At 43.5% G+C, this 13,601-nt stretch overlaps 1 protein-coding gene across 2 annotated transcripts in view; it reads right to left on the reverse strand.

The window, feature by feature from the left end:
* The window catches only part of NT5DC1 (5'-nucleotidase domain containing 1), a 118,642-nt gene extending 108,466 nt beyond the window's left edge, over positions 1-10,176 (reverse strand). For both annotated transcript variants that reach the window (XM_061131506.1, XM_061131505.1), the window contains exons 1-3: positions 9,974-10,176; positions 3,847-3,938; positions 2,115-2,186 (exon numbers count right to left, since the gene is read on the reverse strand). In XM_061131506.1, the coding sequence (XP_060987489.1) occupies positions 2,115-2,186; positions 3,847-3,938; positions 9,974-10,066 (257 nt within the window). In that variant the 5' untranslated portion in view covers positions 10,067-10,176. The remainder of the gene's footprint in view (positions 1-2,114; positions 2,187-3,846; positions 3,939-9,973) is intronic.
* Between the last annotated feature and the right edge of the window lie 3,425 nt (positions 10,177-13,601).

Genomic DNA, 13,601 nt, shown 5'->3' on the forward strand with positions numbered 1-13,601 from the left:
CGGTGGGAAGCTGGCCTACAGGGAGGAGTGGGGGCAAGAGTCAGAGCATGAGCTGAGGCCTGCAGGAGGAGAGATGTGCCTGGTACCCAGGGCTGCGCAAGACAGGGCCATGAAGATGAAGACGGGGTAGTGATGTGTCACTCACGGACGTAACGCAGCTAAAAACACAATGGGAAACAGCAAGATGAATGTGGCAAAACTTGGAACAGGAAGACAAGAAAGTAGCTACCTTTTGCGCTCAAAATACTGCTTTTGCATCTGTTGGGCCTGGTTAAGAGAATCTTACCCTAGTTACTATTTCACCTAGTTTACTGTGAGAAATTATAATGCTAGGGAGTATCATTCTTCTTTTTCTGTTAGAGTTAGATTGTGGTAGCAAAGCAAAATGAAGAAAATGGAAATGAAATAAGAAAGGCAAATGGAGGAAAATCACAATCAGGATACTTTTTACAGAGAGGTTAACATTTACATAATAAAAATTGTATGTAAAGGTGGAGGAATCCTGAGCAGGAAATACGATCAGAAAAGGTATCTACTATGTTGTTTGAAAGCAGGCATCAAGGATATAAGTTTATAAATTCAGGAGGAGCTGCAGGTTGGCCAAACTTGAATGGAGACGGTCAGACCTTGGGGAAAGGGTGTCGGGAATGGGGACAGACAGGCATAACAAAGAAAGAAGCAAAGTTGTGGAATGCTTTCTATTCTTTTAACCATGACTGAAGATAGCCAAGTACACTGTAAGAATCTGAAAGGGACATTAAAGGTCATGGTCAAAGCTGCACTGTGTGTGTGTATGTATGTATGTATGTGTGTGTATAGATACATCTATATTCATTTATACATACAAATGAATACATACACTCATACCTCTAGCTGCCTAGAAAAAAGGCAGGAAAAAAGAGGAAAAAAGATGAAAATGAATTACAAAATTATCAGAAGTGGAACGACATCTGCTCCAGCTAGCTCCACCTTAGGGGACAGTCAGGGTAGAATGTGAGCCTGTACTGTACAGAAGGCATGATGTACCCAAAGGGAGAGTATGTGCAAGGAATGAGCATCCTCTTCTTGGACGCCAACTGAGTCAGCATAAATAATACATCGCACAACTGCACGGCCACGTTAACTCGCCTGTACTGTCAGTATTGGACGGAAAACAGACGCTTCCCCCATGGCACCTTCTGTAACACCCAGAGCGGTGGTGGCAGCTGCTTTTCCGTTGCTTGCTCCGTGCTAAGCTGTGCTGTCGCTTCAGCTGTGTGCAACTCTTTGCGACCTTATGGACTGTAGCCGGTCAGCCTCCTCTGTCCACGCCTGCCCTACTCTTACTAACACCCCAAGTATTGGACTCACCTTCCCTGGTGGCTCAGATGGCAGAGAATCTGCCTGTGATGCAGGAGACACAGGTTCAGTTCCTGGGTCTGGAAGATCCCCTGGAGAAGGGAACGGCAACCCACTCCAGTATTCTTGCCTGGAGAATTCCATGGACAGAGGGGCCTGGCGGGCTATAGTTCATGGGGTTGCAAAGAGTTGGACACGACTGAGCAACTAACACTAACTAACTAAGAAGAGGGAAGGAAAGGGAGTCAGAACTAAGCTCGGGGTGGGGGGAGGGAGGGGACACTGATGAAGGCTGGAGGAATCTAGAAGCACTTTCAGAAGCTGAGACACAATATGAGTTCCGCATGATGGGGGCAAATTTGGACAAGTGGAAGAAGAAAGAGAGTGTACCTAGACCACCAATTCTACCCCATGTCCATTCTTTCCTTCTTCCTTAATAAAGAGAGCTTCAATTTTACTCCAGGTTAACATGATAAAATTCCCAGGCTCTTCTGCAGTAGAGGTGGTCAAAAAGCAAGTTAACATTCTACTGTATTTCCTGTGCAAATATTTCTGATAAGCTAAATTTAAAGAATTAGACCTTTCAATCTAATGCTCCCAGATTTATATTTAAATGGCTCAAACGATTCCTACAAGACCTGCAGGCACACAATCTCTCATCTGATTGACAACAGTAATAATCCTGTTTAATTCATACCTTAACAGTCTAATCCTACATGGTAATAAAATGTCCTGGAAAGAGTAAAGTTTTTGACACCACAACTAAATTCTATTACCTGAGCACGGTGCCGTTATCTGCAAGTTTAATGAAGTTCCCATCTTCCAGATCCAGTGCCAAGCCCTTGCAACTGAAACAGAAAAGTCTGGTTACCAATCAGCTCACAGCCTTATTAATACTTAACTCAAGAAATAATAACTTATATTTTCAAAAAGTCATAATACTAAAAAAAGACTCTCCCACCCAGGTGAATAACATGTTAATCAAACAAGTAAGCTCTTGAATTCTCAAATTAAATATCCTCAGAGCAAGTACATGAGGAAAACTGCTATGTGGGCAAACCAAGGACAGCATATTTAGTGTCTAAACTCTTTTGAGCTCAGAAAAAAAAAGTCAGAACAAAAAATGAGCACCATTGTATGCCTCTGCTAAAATGTACAAATGTTTTTCATTAAATAAAACACACACTAACACACATTCATATTTTACAAGTTAAGATCTTAGCCACAATCTTTTCTGTACTCTTTAGACTATGCCTCAATTTAGTCAGGCTATAAGAACTAGCCCTCTGGGCTAGGCATATTATGGAAAACCACTAAAAGAAAGTCAAACACTAAGTTTTAGGTTCCTCACTATAAAAGACTTATGGGATTTGGGAAGAAAAGTGGGTTCAGAGTCATTATTATGAGTAATAAAAACAAGAAGATATAATGGCCACCAAATACCAACAGAATGAAAAGAAAAGGACAGGGTACTTTACAAGCATCATTTACTTTGGTCCACAATAACGTTTCCATTGGAATTTCATATAGCAAAATGTTTCTGTTTCTTCCTTTTCAGAGAAAGGGATAAATCAAAAAGGACTAACCAAACACTGGAAGAATGCATAATAGAGGAACACTGTTGCTCTAGAATTATTTCTGGATGTATTTTTCATATGTTTCAGGACAACTATTAATTTTTAACTGAACAATTTAAAGTGGTTTAATAGGACTTTTGTTTGTTTTTATTGGTTAAGTGAGGAAGAACGTCAAAGGAAACCTTGGGAAGTTGAGACTCCTAAGTCAGAAAGGGAGTAAGCTGTCAAGAGTCTCTATTACAGGAATATCTACCCAAATCACACAAAAACAAATGTCCTAATTCAGACACTTATTAAAAACATGGGAATTCCCAGGTGGCACAATGGTAAAGAATCTGCCTGCCAATGCAGGAGACACCAGAGATACAGGTTGGATCCCTGGGTCGGGAAGATCTCTTGGAGCAGGAAATGGCAACCTGCTCCAGTTTTCCTGCCTGGAAAATTCCAGGGCAGAAAAGTTTGACAGGCTATCGTCCACAGGGTTGAAAAGAGTTGGACAAAAATGAGTGTGCACACATACGTGCACACACACACGTGCACACACATGCATTCAAAACATGTTGATTTCCATATCTTTTCATGCAGTTCTGTATAGGAAGGGCAATAAAAGAATTTTTTAATAAAAGATGTAAATTTTAGAGACAGTTCTTAATCTCTGAAACTCTTAATAATGACAGACTTAACCCATGCAAAAATACCCAAATTAGTCACATTCACTCTTAGCTTAATTTTCATACTTAACTACGCAAAGTCCAAAAATAGAAAGGACTTTAATTCATCAAATATAAAACTTTTAATACACAAGGCATTCTGTCCTTTGCTCAACTTCACATTTCACGTTCTGTCTCCATGTAAGAGGAAGCATTAAAATTTTATCCACAAGAATTAAAAACCAGAGGGAATGTACAGACCTTTAAAAAAAGCTGCTTACCAGAAATCCCAATCCTCGGGGGTCACCATGAGCAATCCCTTGTCATACCCTTTCTCCTTGACCAGGAACTGAGCAAAGCTATTATAAATGAGCTGTTAACAGAAAGGGAAAGAGATTAAATGTAAATTTCACTATTCCTTCTTAACTTCACAGGCCTGAAGACCTAAAGGAATCAGTCATGAGACAGGTGGGAAGGAATCTGTATTATCCGTTAACTGTGAAGCTCGGCAGGTTAACAATCCTTCTCAGCAATTTATGCACCCCTGTGAGCCCCAGGTAGCTGCTGTTTTTTTTACACTATCAGTGTACAATTATACAACCAAGGGCAATTATTAATCTTACTCCTGAAGCCTAACGGGTTGGAGACCATTAAGACTGGACAAAGCTTTGTAAATTGATTTAACACTTCACCGGATGATAAACATATTGACCACTCTACATCCATCCTCTGTCCATCCTCTCCAGAAGGCCCCACAGCAGCTGATAATGCTACTTCATATACTTGAGCCCCACACACTGAAGGCCACCCCACTGGCCCAGATGTTGGCACAATCTAAACCTAAGTCAGTGTGCACTTACAGAAAACCCCTGTCAAGGAAACCTAACATACACCAATCACCGTCTGCCGTGTCAGCTTTAGCTCATTTACCTCTCCCTAGAAAATAGGACCCAGAGTCCCCATCAGGAAATTCCCAACCTCCTAGCCAATCAGACCCTGTTTTGCCGTTACCTCTGTCTACAGTCTACAAAACACAGTCAAGTCCAAAATCTCTGGGGAACAGTATTCCACTGCTTGTGGGGCCACCGCGCTATCCCAATCCATGAATTATTTTCTCTAAATGAAGAACATCAAATTCGCTATTACTTTTAGTTTTGCCACTTGATACAGGGGAATCTCCCTTGTAGCTCAGCTGATAAAGAATCTGCCTGCAATGCAGGAGACCCCGGTTCAATTCCTGGGTCAAAAAGTTCCACTGCAGAAGGGATAGGCTACCCACTCCAGTATACCTGGCCTTCCCTTGTGGCTCAGCTGGTAAAGAATCTGCCCGCAATGCGGGAGACCTGGGTTCAATCCCTGCGTTGGGAAGATCCCCTGGAGAAGGGAAAGGCTACCCACTCCAGTATCCTGGCATGAAGAATTCCATGGACTGTATAGTCCATGGGGTCACAGAGTTGGGCACGACTCAGCAACTTTCCCCTTCTTTCTTTCTTCTACAGGGGAATCTCAAAGAGAAATACACATGGGGGCCAGGTAGGTAATCTACAGGAGGAATCAAGGTGTCTTCATCAGACACAGGGACTCTCTCTTTTTATCCCCCGTAAGAAAAGCTGAGGGGGGAAAGAAAAAATAAATAAACCTCTGGAAGCAAGCATAAAAGTAAATGCTCTGCTGACTGTCGACAGATTTCATTCTCAACAACAAAATTCCAGGTTTTTTGATACTGAACAGTGTCCAAGAGGATACACAGAGTATCCTGACCCTTCTTCTGCAGATGTTAGCCCATGACGGGTTTAGCACTGGAATGGCACAAAGGGGAAGTGGGAAGAGATACAGCAGGAGAAGTAGAAGGCCTCCCTGAGGGAGTGACGTTCACACTGACACCTGCAGGACAGAGCAGTTATCTGGGTGAATCCGGGGGGGAGAGAGCCACACAAGTCCAGGGGGCACACAGCTCAAGTTGGGGCTTGGGACTGTGAGTGTCAGGAGATGAGTACAGAGAAAGCAAAGGCTCCTTGTCAAATAGAGCTGTTTCCTGTCATAAAGCTAATGAAAAATGGCTATACACGTACCCCACACAATGTGACCCTGATCCAGGTCAGCTGTTCAGAGTTACATCAAGTCAACACTATGTATGAACAGTCCCCAACCCTGGAGGTGAGTTAGAACCACAGGTGATAGTTCTTAAAGCCACCCGGAAATTCCAAGCCTCCAGGATAGGGTGGGGCCCCTACCAAATTCCTGAAACTCTGAGACGATTGAAAATCACTGACTTCTATGTTATATGAATTTTCATTCATATGAATTATCAATCAAAAAATGTACTGAGTCACTCGAAGGTACAAAGTATTACGGACAATAAAAAAAGACACACGTCATGATCCTGCCTGCAAGAAACCAGTGCCCCGGGATTAACAGATGTAAATCCCATGTGTAATGTAAATCCTCAGATGCTTAGAGCAGCACATGGCATACAAGTAAATTCAATTTAGGTACTGCTATTATCCTCAGTCATGTGCTGGTTAAAAAAAAACAAAACAGAAAAGCCCTGACTCATAGCCTTTGTTCATTGCCATGGTACAGATACCCCCCTACCATGGCCCGTTTCAAGCTACCAACGGTTACTGCACACCGTTAGACTTGCCTCTGGTCAAGCTAAGTTTTTTCAGCCTTGGACAACTGGAATTTCTCACCCTTTGGCAATATTGATCAAGATACGGATACGTGATTCCAATAAGGTCAGATTCCTTCCCAGGGCAAAGAGCCCTTTCCAGTAGGGCTGCCTATGGGGGCGCCCACAGCTGTGTTTGGAGAAGGTTCTATAATAGGAGAGAATGGGGTCAATGCGTAAGGAGCAGCAGAGAAGAGCAGTGCTGAGAAACGCAGGGGAGACTGTGTCTTTGAAAGCCATCTTCCAGTACGAAGCCCTTGGCCCTTGAAGCTTTTCCTTAAATTACGTTGACTCACCCCAGAAGCCCTCATGGCACAGGGCCTCCAGCACCCATCCCTTCCTCTCCCGGCCTTAGCTGCCACTTAACTTTCCCAACAGTCTCACCTGACTAATGATCATGCAGAATCACCAACGGTTGCAAACTGGTGCCCTGTGGGTCGTAGGCGGACCACAAATTATATCTGGATCCCACTGAAGGATGCCAGATAAAATATGAAACTCCTAGGTCAATTGGATTTTCGGCTAACCAGCAAATAATTTTTTAATATAAGCATATCCCATGAGATAGTTGGAACACACAAACACTAAAAATGTTTTCGTTTTTTGAAACTCAAATTGAACCGGATGTCCTGTATTTTTCTTCACTATATCTGGCAACCCCATAATTCTCCTGTTCTGAAAATGAGCTGGCACTGAAAAAAAATTGACAGACTTCTCACACAAGCTTCGATTTCTAACTTGTCTTGAGAGAATCAGATCTGGCAAGACTGAGCCTCTATGCCCCACGGCAAATGCTGCATGTGCATCCTCCTGGCTGCCAGAGACCCCTACATTCCCAGTCGCACATTCAGGTTAACTGCTTGGCCCCGAACACTCCTGAGTCTGCACCTCCAGGACAACACAGGTATCATCATTTCTAGGATGCTTTTCCTGAGCCCCTGGGGAGGTGACACACCCAGTTCCACATTTGTATAACACTCTGCACTTATTAAATGGCTTTGCAGGTGGCAAGAGTGATAAAGAACCCATCTGCCACTGCAGGACACAGAGACTCTGGTTCAATCCCCGGGTTGGGAAGATCCCTTGGAAGGAGGGCGTGGCAACCCACTCCAGTATTCTTGCCTGGAGAATTTCAAGGACAGAGGAGCCTGGTGGGCTATGGGTGGTCACTCAGTGACCCACCATCAGCCACCACTGCCATCTCCAGTATCTTCTCCTGCCATTCCCCACCTTCTGCTTCATACCCAGCAGATGCAGGTGCTGTTTTTCATCTCTCGGTCCTTGCTTTGGCCATATTTCCTCTGCCTGAAATGTTCCTCTTTGCCTCCTCACCTGCCAATTGTCACTCCTGTGCTGAGACACAGCTCAAGCATCACTCACTCCAAGGCCTCCCTTTTGGGGTTTGCAGCACACAGAAAGCCCGTGGGAGAGAGCAGAAACCTGCCGGCCAGGTGACCCTGGACAAGCTACTTATCCTTTCTGGGACTGTGTCCTCATCTCTGAAGGAGGTTAATAACATCTACCTCATACGGCTGTTGTAAGCATCAAACCAGTTTCTATCAGCAGAATGCTTATTAGAATAGTGACTGTGAGTGCCATATTCAGTTACTGAAACACCTACTATTTATTCAATCGTTTCATAATTACTTACTGAACTCCGCATGTGCAGAGTCAGCTTGGCACACAGAACACACGATAAAGTCACAGATACTGAGGTCAAAGGGTCATGGCTCTAGGATCTAGGGGAAGGTTCCAACAAGTAAATAGGAAAAATTCAAGGCAGTGTGTAAGTGCTATTAGAAATTAAGGTTTTATGGAAAACTGGAGGTAGGATCAGGATAAGAAGGTAAACTTTATGGGGCCAGGCTACTTAATCTGAGACCTGCCAGATGAGGGCTCAGTGTGATGAAGAAAGGCAGAGGTAACAGCCAAGCATTAGCAAGGGCCAGGCAATGCTGCCGTCAGCACAGGGGACCAAAGCTCACCTTCCAACATCCTTACCCGTGACAAGGCCACCTGAAGACCTGTGTGTTATCTCTGTACTCCTAACTCTATTATGGTGCTCAGCACACAGATGATTTCTGAACCAAACAGGAAAGAAAATGCACCAGATTACTGTTTTCAACCTTTAAATATCACTTATATTTGAAGCTTGTAGTAAAGAACTCTTGCTTTTGGGAAATCTGGGATTCTGAAATTTTAGGCTCACACATGCACAAAATTGACTTTGAACAATATTTCCTTCAAAAGAAGCTGACTAGAGAGGAAATGCAAGAAAATGTTAATCAGGGGGAAGATTTGAAAGGCAAAAGAAGGAAAATATGAATCAAAGACCTAGAGGAAGTAGTGGCCAGAGAATCAAGGGGAAAAGTCTCCTTAACTCTCAACATGAGGAAGGAAACATCTGTACTGTGGGAAAGCAGGAACACACAACATTAGGAACAGTACACTTTTTTTTTTTTTTTTAAAACCATCTGTACACAGAAAACAGGAGTAATTCATACAGTTTTGACCTTTGTCGGGTACCTGAACTGCTGACTGGGGCAGTGAACCTCATCTTCATGAGGAGCTGCCCTGGCTGATGTCTGCACCAGCTACTTATCGCTCTATCGTAAGTGGTCAGGTTGGACAATGATTCCAGTGGTAACTACAAAAGCCACGACTTGGGTCGGACACAGCTCTCAGCATTATATATCCATTACCTTTTTAATCCTTGCAACAACCTTTCCAGGTAAATCCAATTACTAGCCCAGTTTTACAGATGAGGAGACTGAAAACTCGACACAGGTTAAGTAATCGGCCCAAGGTCACAGAGCTAGTGAGGGAGGAGCTAGTGCCTTAAGCTAGGCAGTCTGGCTGCAAAATCCTGGCTTTGACGACCATGGCCAGTTTTTTCTGCTTTGGATACTTAAATCTTTGACTTACAAAAAAAAAAAAAGTTAATTTCTCAAAATCAGTATCCATGTGAAACTAAAGGAATGGGGGAGGGAGAACAATTCACTTAAGGGTACCGATATGGAATCACACACTCCACTTCCTGCTCCTTCCCTAAGTTCAGGAAGGGTCCAGGCTGTTGTCAGGATTAAAACTTGCGTGGAGCATGCAGTAGGGCAATATTTAGTTCCTTCTCTTGGTAAAAGGCAAAATTAGGGCCAAGATCTTAATGACTTTCCGGTTAGTCTTCTTTCCAATACACCACACAATTTTCCCCAGACGGCAGCATCTAAAAACTGACAGGTGGCCGCATGGAAGTGCAAAAGAGAAAAAATGCAGCCAAAGACGAAGACAAAAGTCGCTAACCAGGTGGCTGAATCAGCGCTCTGCTGGTAGACAGAATGATTTACTGAGACGTTCCAAAACCGAGGATCTGCAAAGGACACCCCCAGTTTCCCTGGCCCCGCCCTTCCTCTGCCCCAGGAACCGCTTCCCCAACCCAATCTTACACAACGTGTCTTTCCTGCGCCCCTTTTCTTCCCTACGCATCTCTCAAACTTGGCTAAGGGCTGGGCTAAAGAAGCCGGTACCCAGAGCAAAGGCGGAGACGGCGTGGGGAGGCGGGGGGTGGGGTATGCACGCTTCCTTCCGTCCCGCCTGCCGGCGGGAGGCCGAGTTGTGCGCAAAGGCGCGGCGGCTGCAGGGCCCCGGCGACGCCCGCCGCCGCCTAAGCCGGGAGGAAACTCGAGCCCACGCCGCCATGGAGGCTGCACGCCGGGCGCCCGGCAGCCAGCGCCACTCACCCGGGCGCTCTCGGGCAGGTTGTAGCGACACAGAGTGTGGTCCAGGTCGAAGCCGACCACGTCGCAGGCGGCCAGGGAGAAGTGCTGAGCCATAGTTGCGCGCGGAGCTCCGGCGACTGCGTGGACGCCGGGAGGCGGCGGAGAGCACGCGGGCAGGACGTTGCGGGACTCCCCGGCGGGACGCGGCGGGGCGGGGCGGGGCTCCGGACGCTGCACGGCGGCCCCGCGCGCTTCCCGCGCCCGCGAGCCCCGCCCCCGACCACGCTTCGCCCCGCCCCTCGCAGCCGGCCTTCCAGGCGCCCAGCCTTCGGGTGGTCCCGCCAGGCCGGCTCCGGCCGCATTGTCACCACGCCGATCCCCGCCCCGCTGTCGAAAGGCGGGATGTGGCCAGCAGTGGAGTCACTGCTGCAGGAATCAGGGGCGTCGCTAAGTACCTGTTGGTGCATAGCCTTTGCCGCAAAATTAACTCGGGCTTCCCTGGCTTATCAAAACGCCAGGGAAACCGGGAGACTTAAGACTGACCCTGAACTCTTGTGTGCGAAATCATATAAGATTTTGGAGAAAATGTTATCCGCTAATACTCCTCTGCCCCAGGTAGCCTATAATTTGGAGGATTTTTTATTTGCCCACGAGATCTCTAACCATGGATTGAATAAAAAATTGTACATCCCATAGTACATTCCTAAGTATATTGCTAAGTGAAATGGGGGACTTCAACATTTCACCCCCTGGAGCGTATTAGAAAATAAATTTGTTAGAAACCGTGAAGGACCATTTTTGCAAAGTGATGATGACTAAGAAAACCAATATTCTTCTTGTTATTTGATTATCTTTTATTGTAGTGAAGAATTTTTCTAATGAAAGGACTTTAGAAACTTCCTAAAACATGGCTGCAGAAAAGAAAACTTTATGCAAAGAGGTTTTAAAATTTATATAACACACAGCGATTTGAATGACAATGTTCTCAATTCTCTCAAGGAACTGTGTATAGCGAGTTATCATTTTAGATGCACAGAAGAAAAGTTAATTCATTATGTACAGTGGATGCTCAGGGCATTTAATTCTGAGAACTGGATATGAAGGGCTAGGACTTTGAGATTTTTAAAGTCGCTTACAAGAGAAAATACAAATCTTGACATTAAAAAGAGAATATAAATGTATTATCTTTGTACTGCTTCGGTTTTAAATTTAAAAGAAGCCTTTGCCCAAAGGGGAAAAAATCAATAGTCATGACATGATGAAAATATAATAGATTGAGAATTATACTTAACCCTTACAAATACTAATCCTTATGAAGCTAATAGACCAACTAAGGAATTAATTTAGTACAATAAATAGTTCAATCTGGTAGCCAGTGGACCTATTTGAATAAATTAATAACTTGTTCTATTATGACTTGTGAAAGTCCCAAACAAATTTGTCTGGACTAGGAACAGGAAGGAATTCTCAAGAAGATCGAGTTATTCACTGGTTAGAGCCCAACAGCCATGTCTTTAATGTCTGTGAATCAAAAAAGAAAAAGCTGTATTATTTCATCACTTGAGCCTGTTTCTTTTTCGTGAATCTGTTGGCCATAGAATTGACCTTAGAATTCTTATTTGGGCCCTGCAGTAGAGTGTGTGCCAAGGTCACACTACAGGTAGACTACACATTGAAGGCCACAAGTTTACTTGGGGGATATTTTGTTTTGTTGTGGGACTAGACACTTTAGAGACTTCTCTTAGTAATAAAAATGTACATATGCACTCATTGCTACAAGGAAGAGTATGCAAGGATTGGTTTTTCATGGCCTAAGTGGTCATGATCCTGGCACTGGAGTTGGTCCTAAGACCTGGACATGCTTATCAATGGTTATATCTACTTGCTGAGAAACAACTCTTACATGTCTTATATTCCTCAAGGCCTTGCCTACAACGTTTACATTTTGTAGGAGGGTTTAGAAAACAACCCTACCCCATCATCCTGAAAGAGCTGTCACTCATCATGACTTTCCATTCACCTTTCTTGGCCATTATCTTAAACCTCAGTCTAACTTCTGTAAGAACATGTGAGATGGTCTCCCTCTTTTCCTTCACTCCTACATAACCTTGAACTTAAATACAGACATTTACTTCATTTCATAGGCTTATTTTCAAAGGCAGATATTTTCTTTCTTTCTGTACATTAAACTTTAATCAAATATAGTGGCATGCACACCTCTTCTATTGTCAACCAGAAGTTCAGTGTTCTACTCAGACTCCAATTAATTTCTGTATCTTTGAGTGGTATGTTAAATATGTCAGTGTTAGGGACTGAATTATGTCCCCTCAAAGTTCATATGTTGAAGCCCTAAGCCCCAATGTGACTACATTTGGGTATAGAGATTTAAGGAGGTAAGTTAAATAAGAGTGGGGACTTAATTTAATATGGCTTGTGTGATTATAAGAAGAGGAAAAACACAAGGGATGCACATGAATAGAGGAACGGCCACGTGAGCACACCTGGAGAAGGTTCAACCTGCTAGCAAGAGGAGAGGTTTCACAGGAAACCAGCCCTACCTGCACCTTCATCTTGGACTTTTAGCTATCAGAACCATGAGAAAATAATTTCCTGTTATTTAAGCCACTCGATCTGTGGCCTTCTGTTAAGGCAGTCTCAGAAGACTGACTTATAGATGTTGTTTTGTCAAATGTAGCAAATAATGTTACTATGTATTGTCTGAAACATCTTTGGGAAAAGTGTTAGTTGCTCAATCGTGTCCAACTCTTTGCAACCCTGTGGACTGTAGCTCGCCAGGATCCTCTGTCCATGGAATTCTCCAGGCAAGAATACTTCCAGTGTTCTTGGGAAGGGTTACCATTCCCTTCTCCAGGGGATCTTCACGACCCAGGATTGAGTCTGCATTGCAGGCAGATTCTTTAACATGGGAGCCACTGGAAAGTGAAGTCGCTCAGTCATATCTGACTCTTTGCCACCCCATGGACTACTAGAGTGGGTGGCCGTTCCCTTTTCCAGGTGATCTTCCCAACCCAGGGATCGAACTCTGGTCTCCTGCATTGCCGGTGAATTCTTCACCAGCTGAGCTACTGGGGAAGCCTTAAGTGATGTGAACTTTGCTTAAGTTATTTGTTAGTTTTAAAAATTTTGATACTTCTATTTGTATGTAACGTGGATACCATGCTGTGGAGTTTTAGGTTGTTTTTTTTTTTTAACTGTTCCATGTATAAATACATACACACTTTTTCTTATAATTAGGAAGTTATAAAATAATTTTGAAATGCTCAGAAATAGGTAAATAGGTTATGATTTTTATTGATCATTTCGTATGTTTGAATATTACCATTATAAATGACCTATGATTTAATAATGAAAATACTATAATTTAGGAACTTTAACCTTAGGTATGCCTTTTACTTAATTTGTTACTACCTAGGTAATAACTTTGTGATCAGCTAGCTTAAATTTTAAATACTAAAATAGCACATTAAGTGATATTTTGTGGATTTATAAAACTGTATTTTAACATATAAATTGTAAATATTTACCAGGCTTATTAAGGGGAGGGAGGGAAATAGTCTGTTTAATTTTTCATTAGTTTAAAATGTGCTTTTTTAAATACTCCAAAATAAACATTATAATATTTAACCTT

This window comes from Dama dama, chromosome 28 (genome assembly GCF_033118175.1).
Source record: "Dama dama isolate Ldn47 chromosome 28, ASM3311817v1, whole genome shotgun sequence".
Classification (NCBI taxonomy): Eukaryota; Metazoa; Chordata; class Mammalia; order Artiodactyla; family Cervidae; genus Dama; species Dama dama.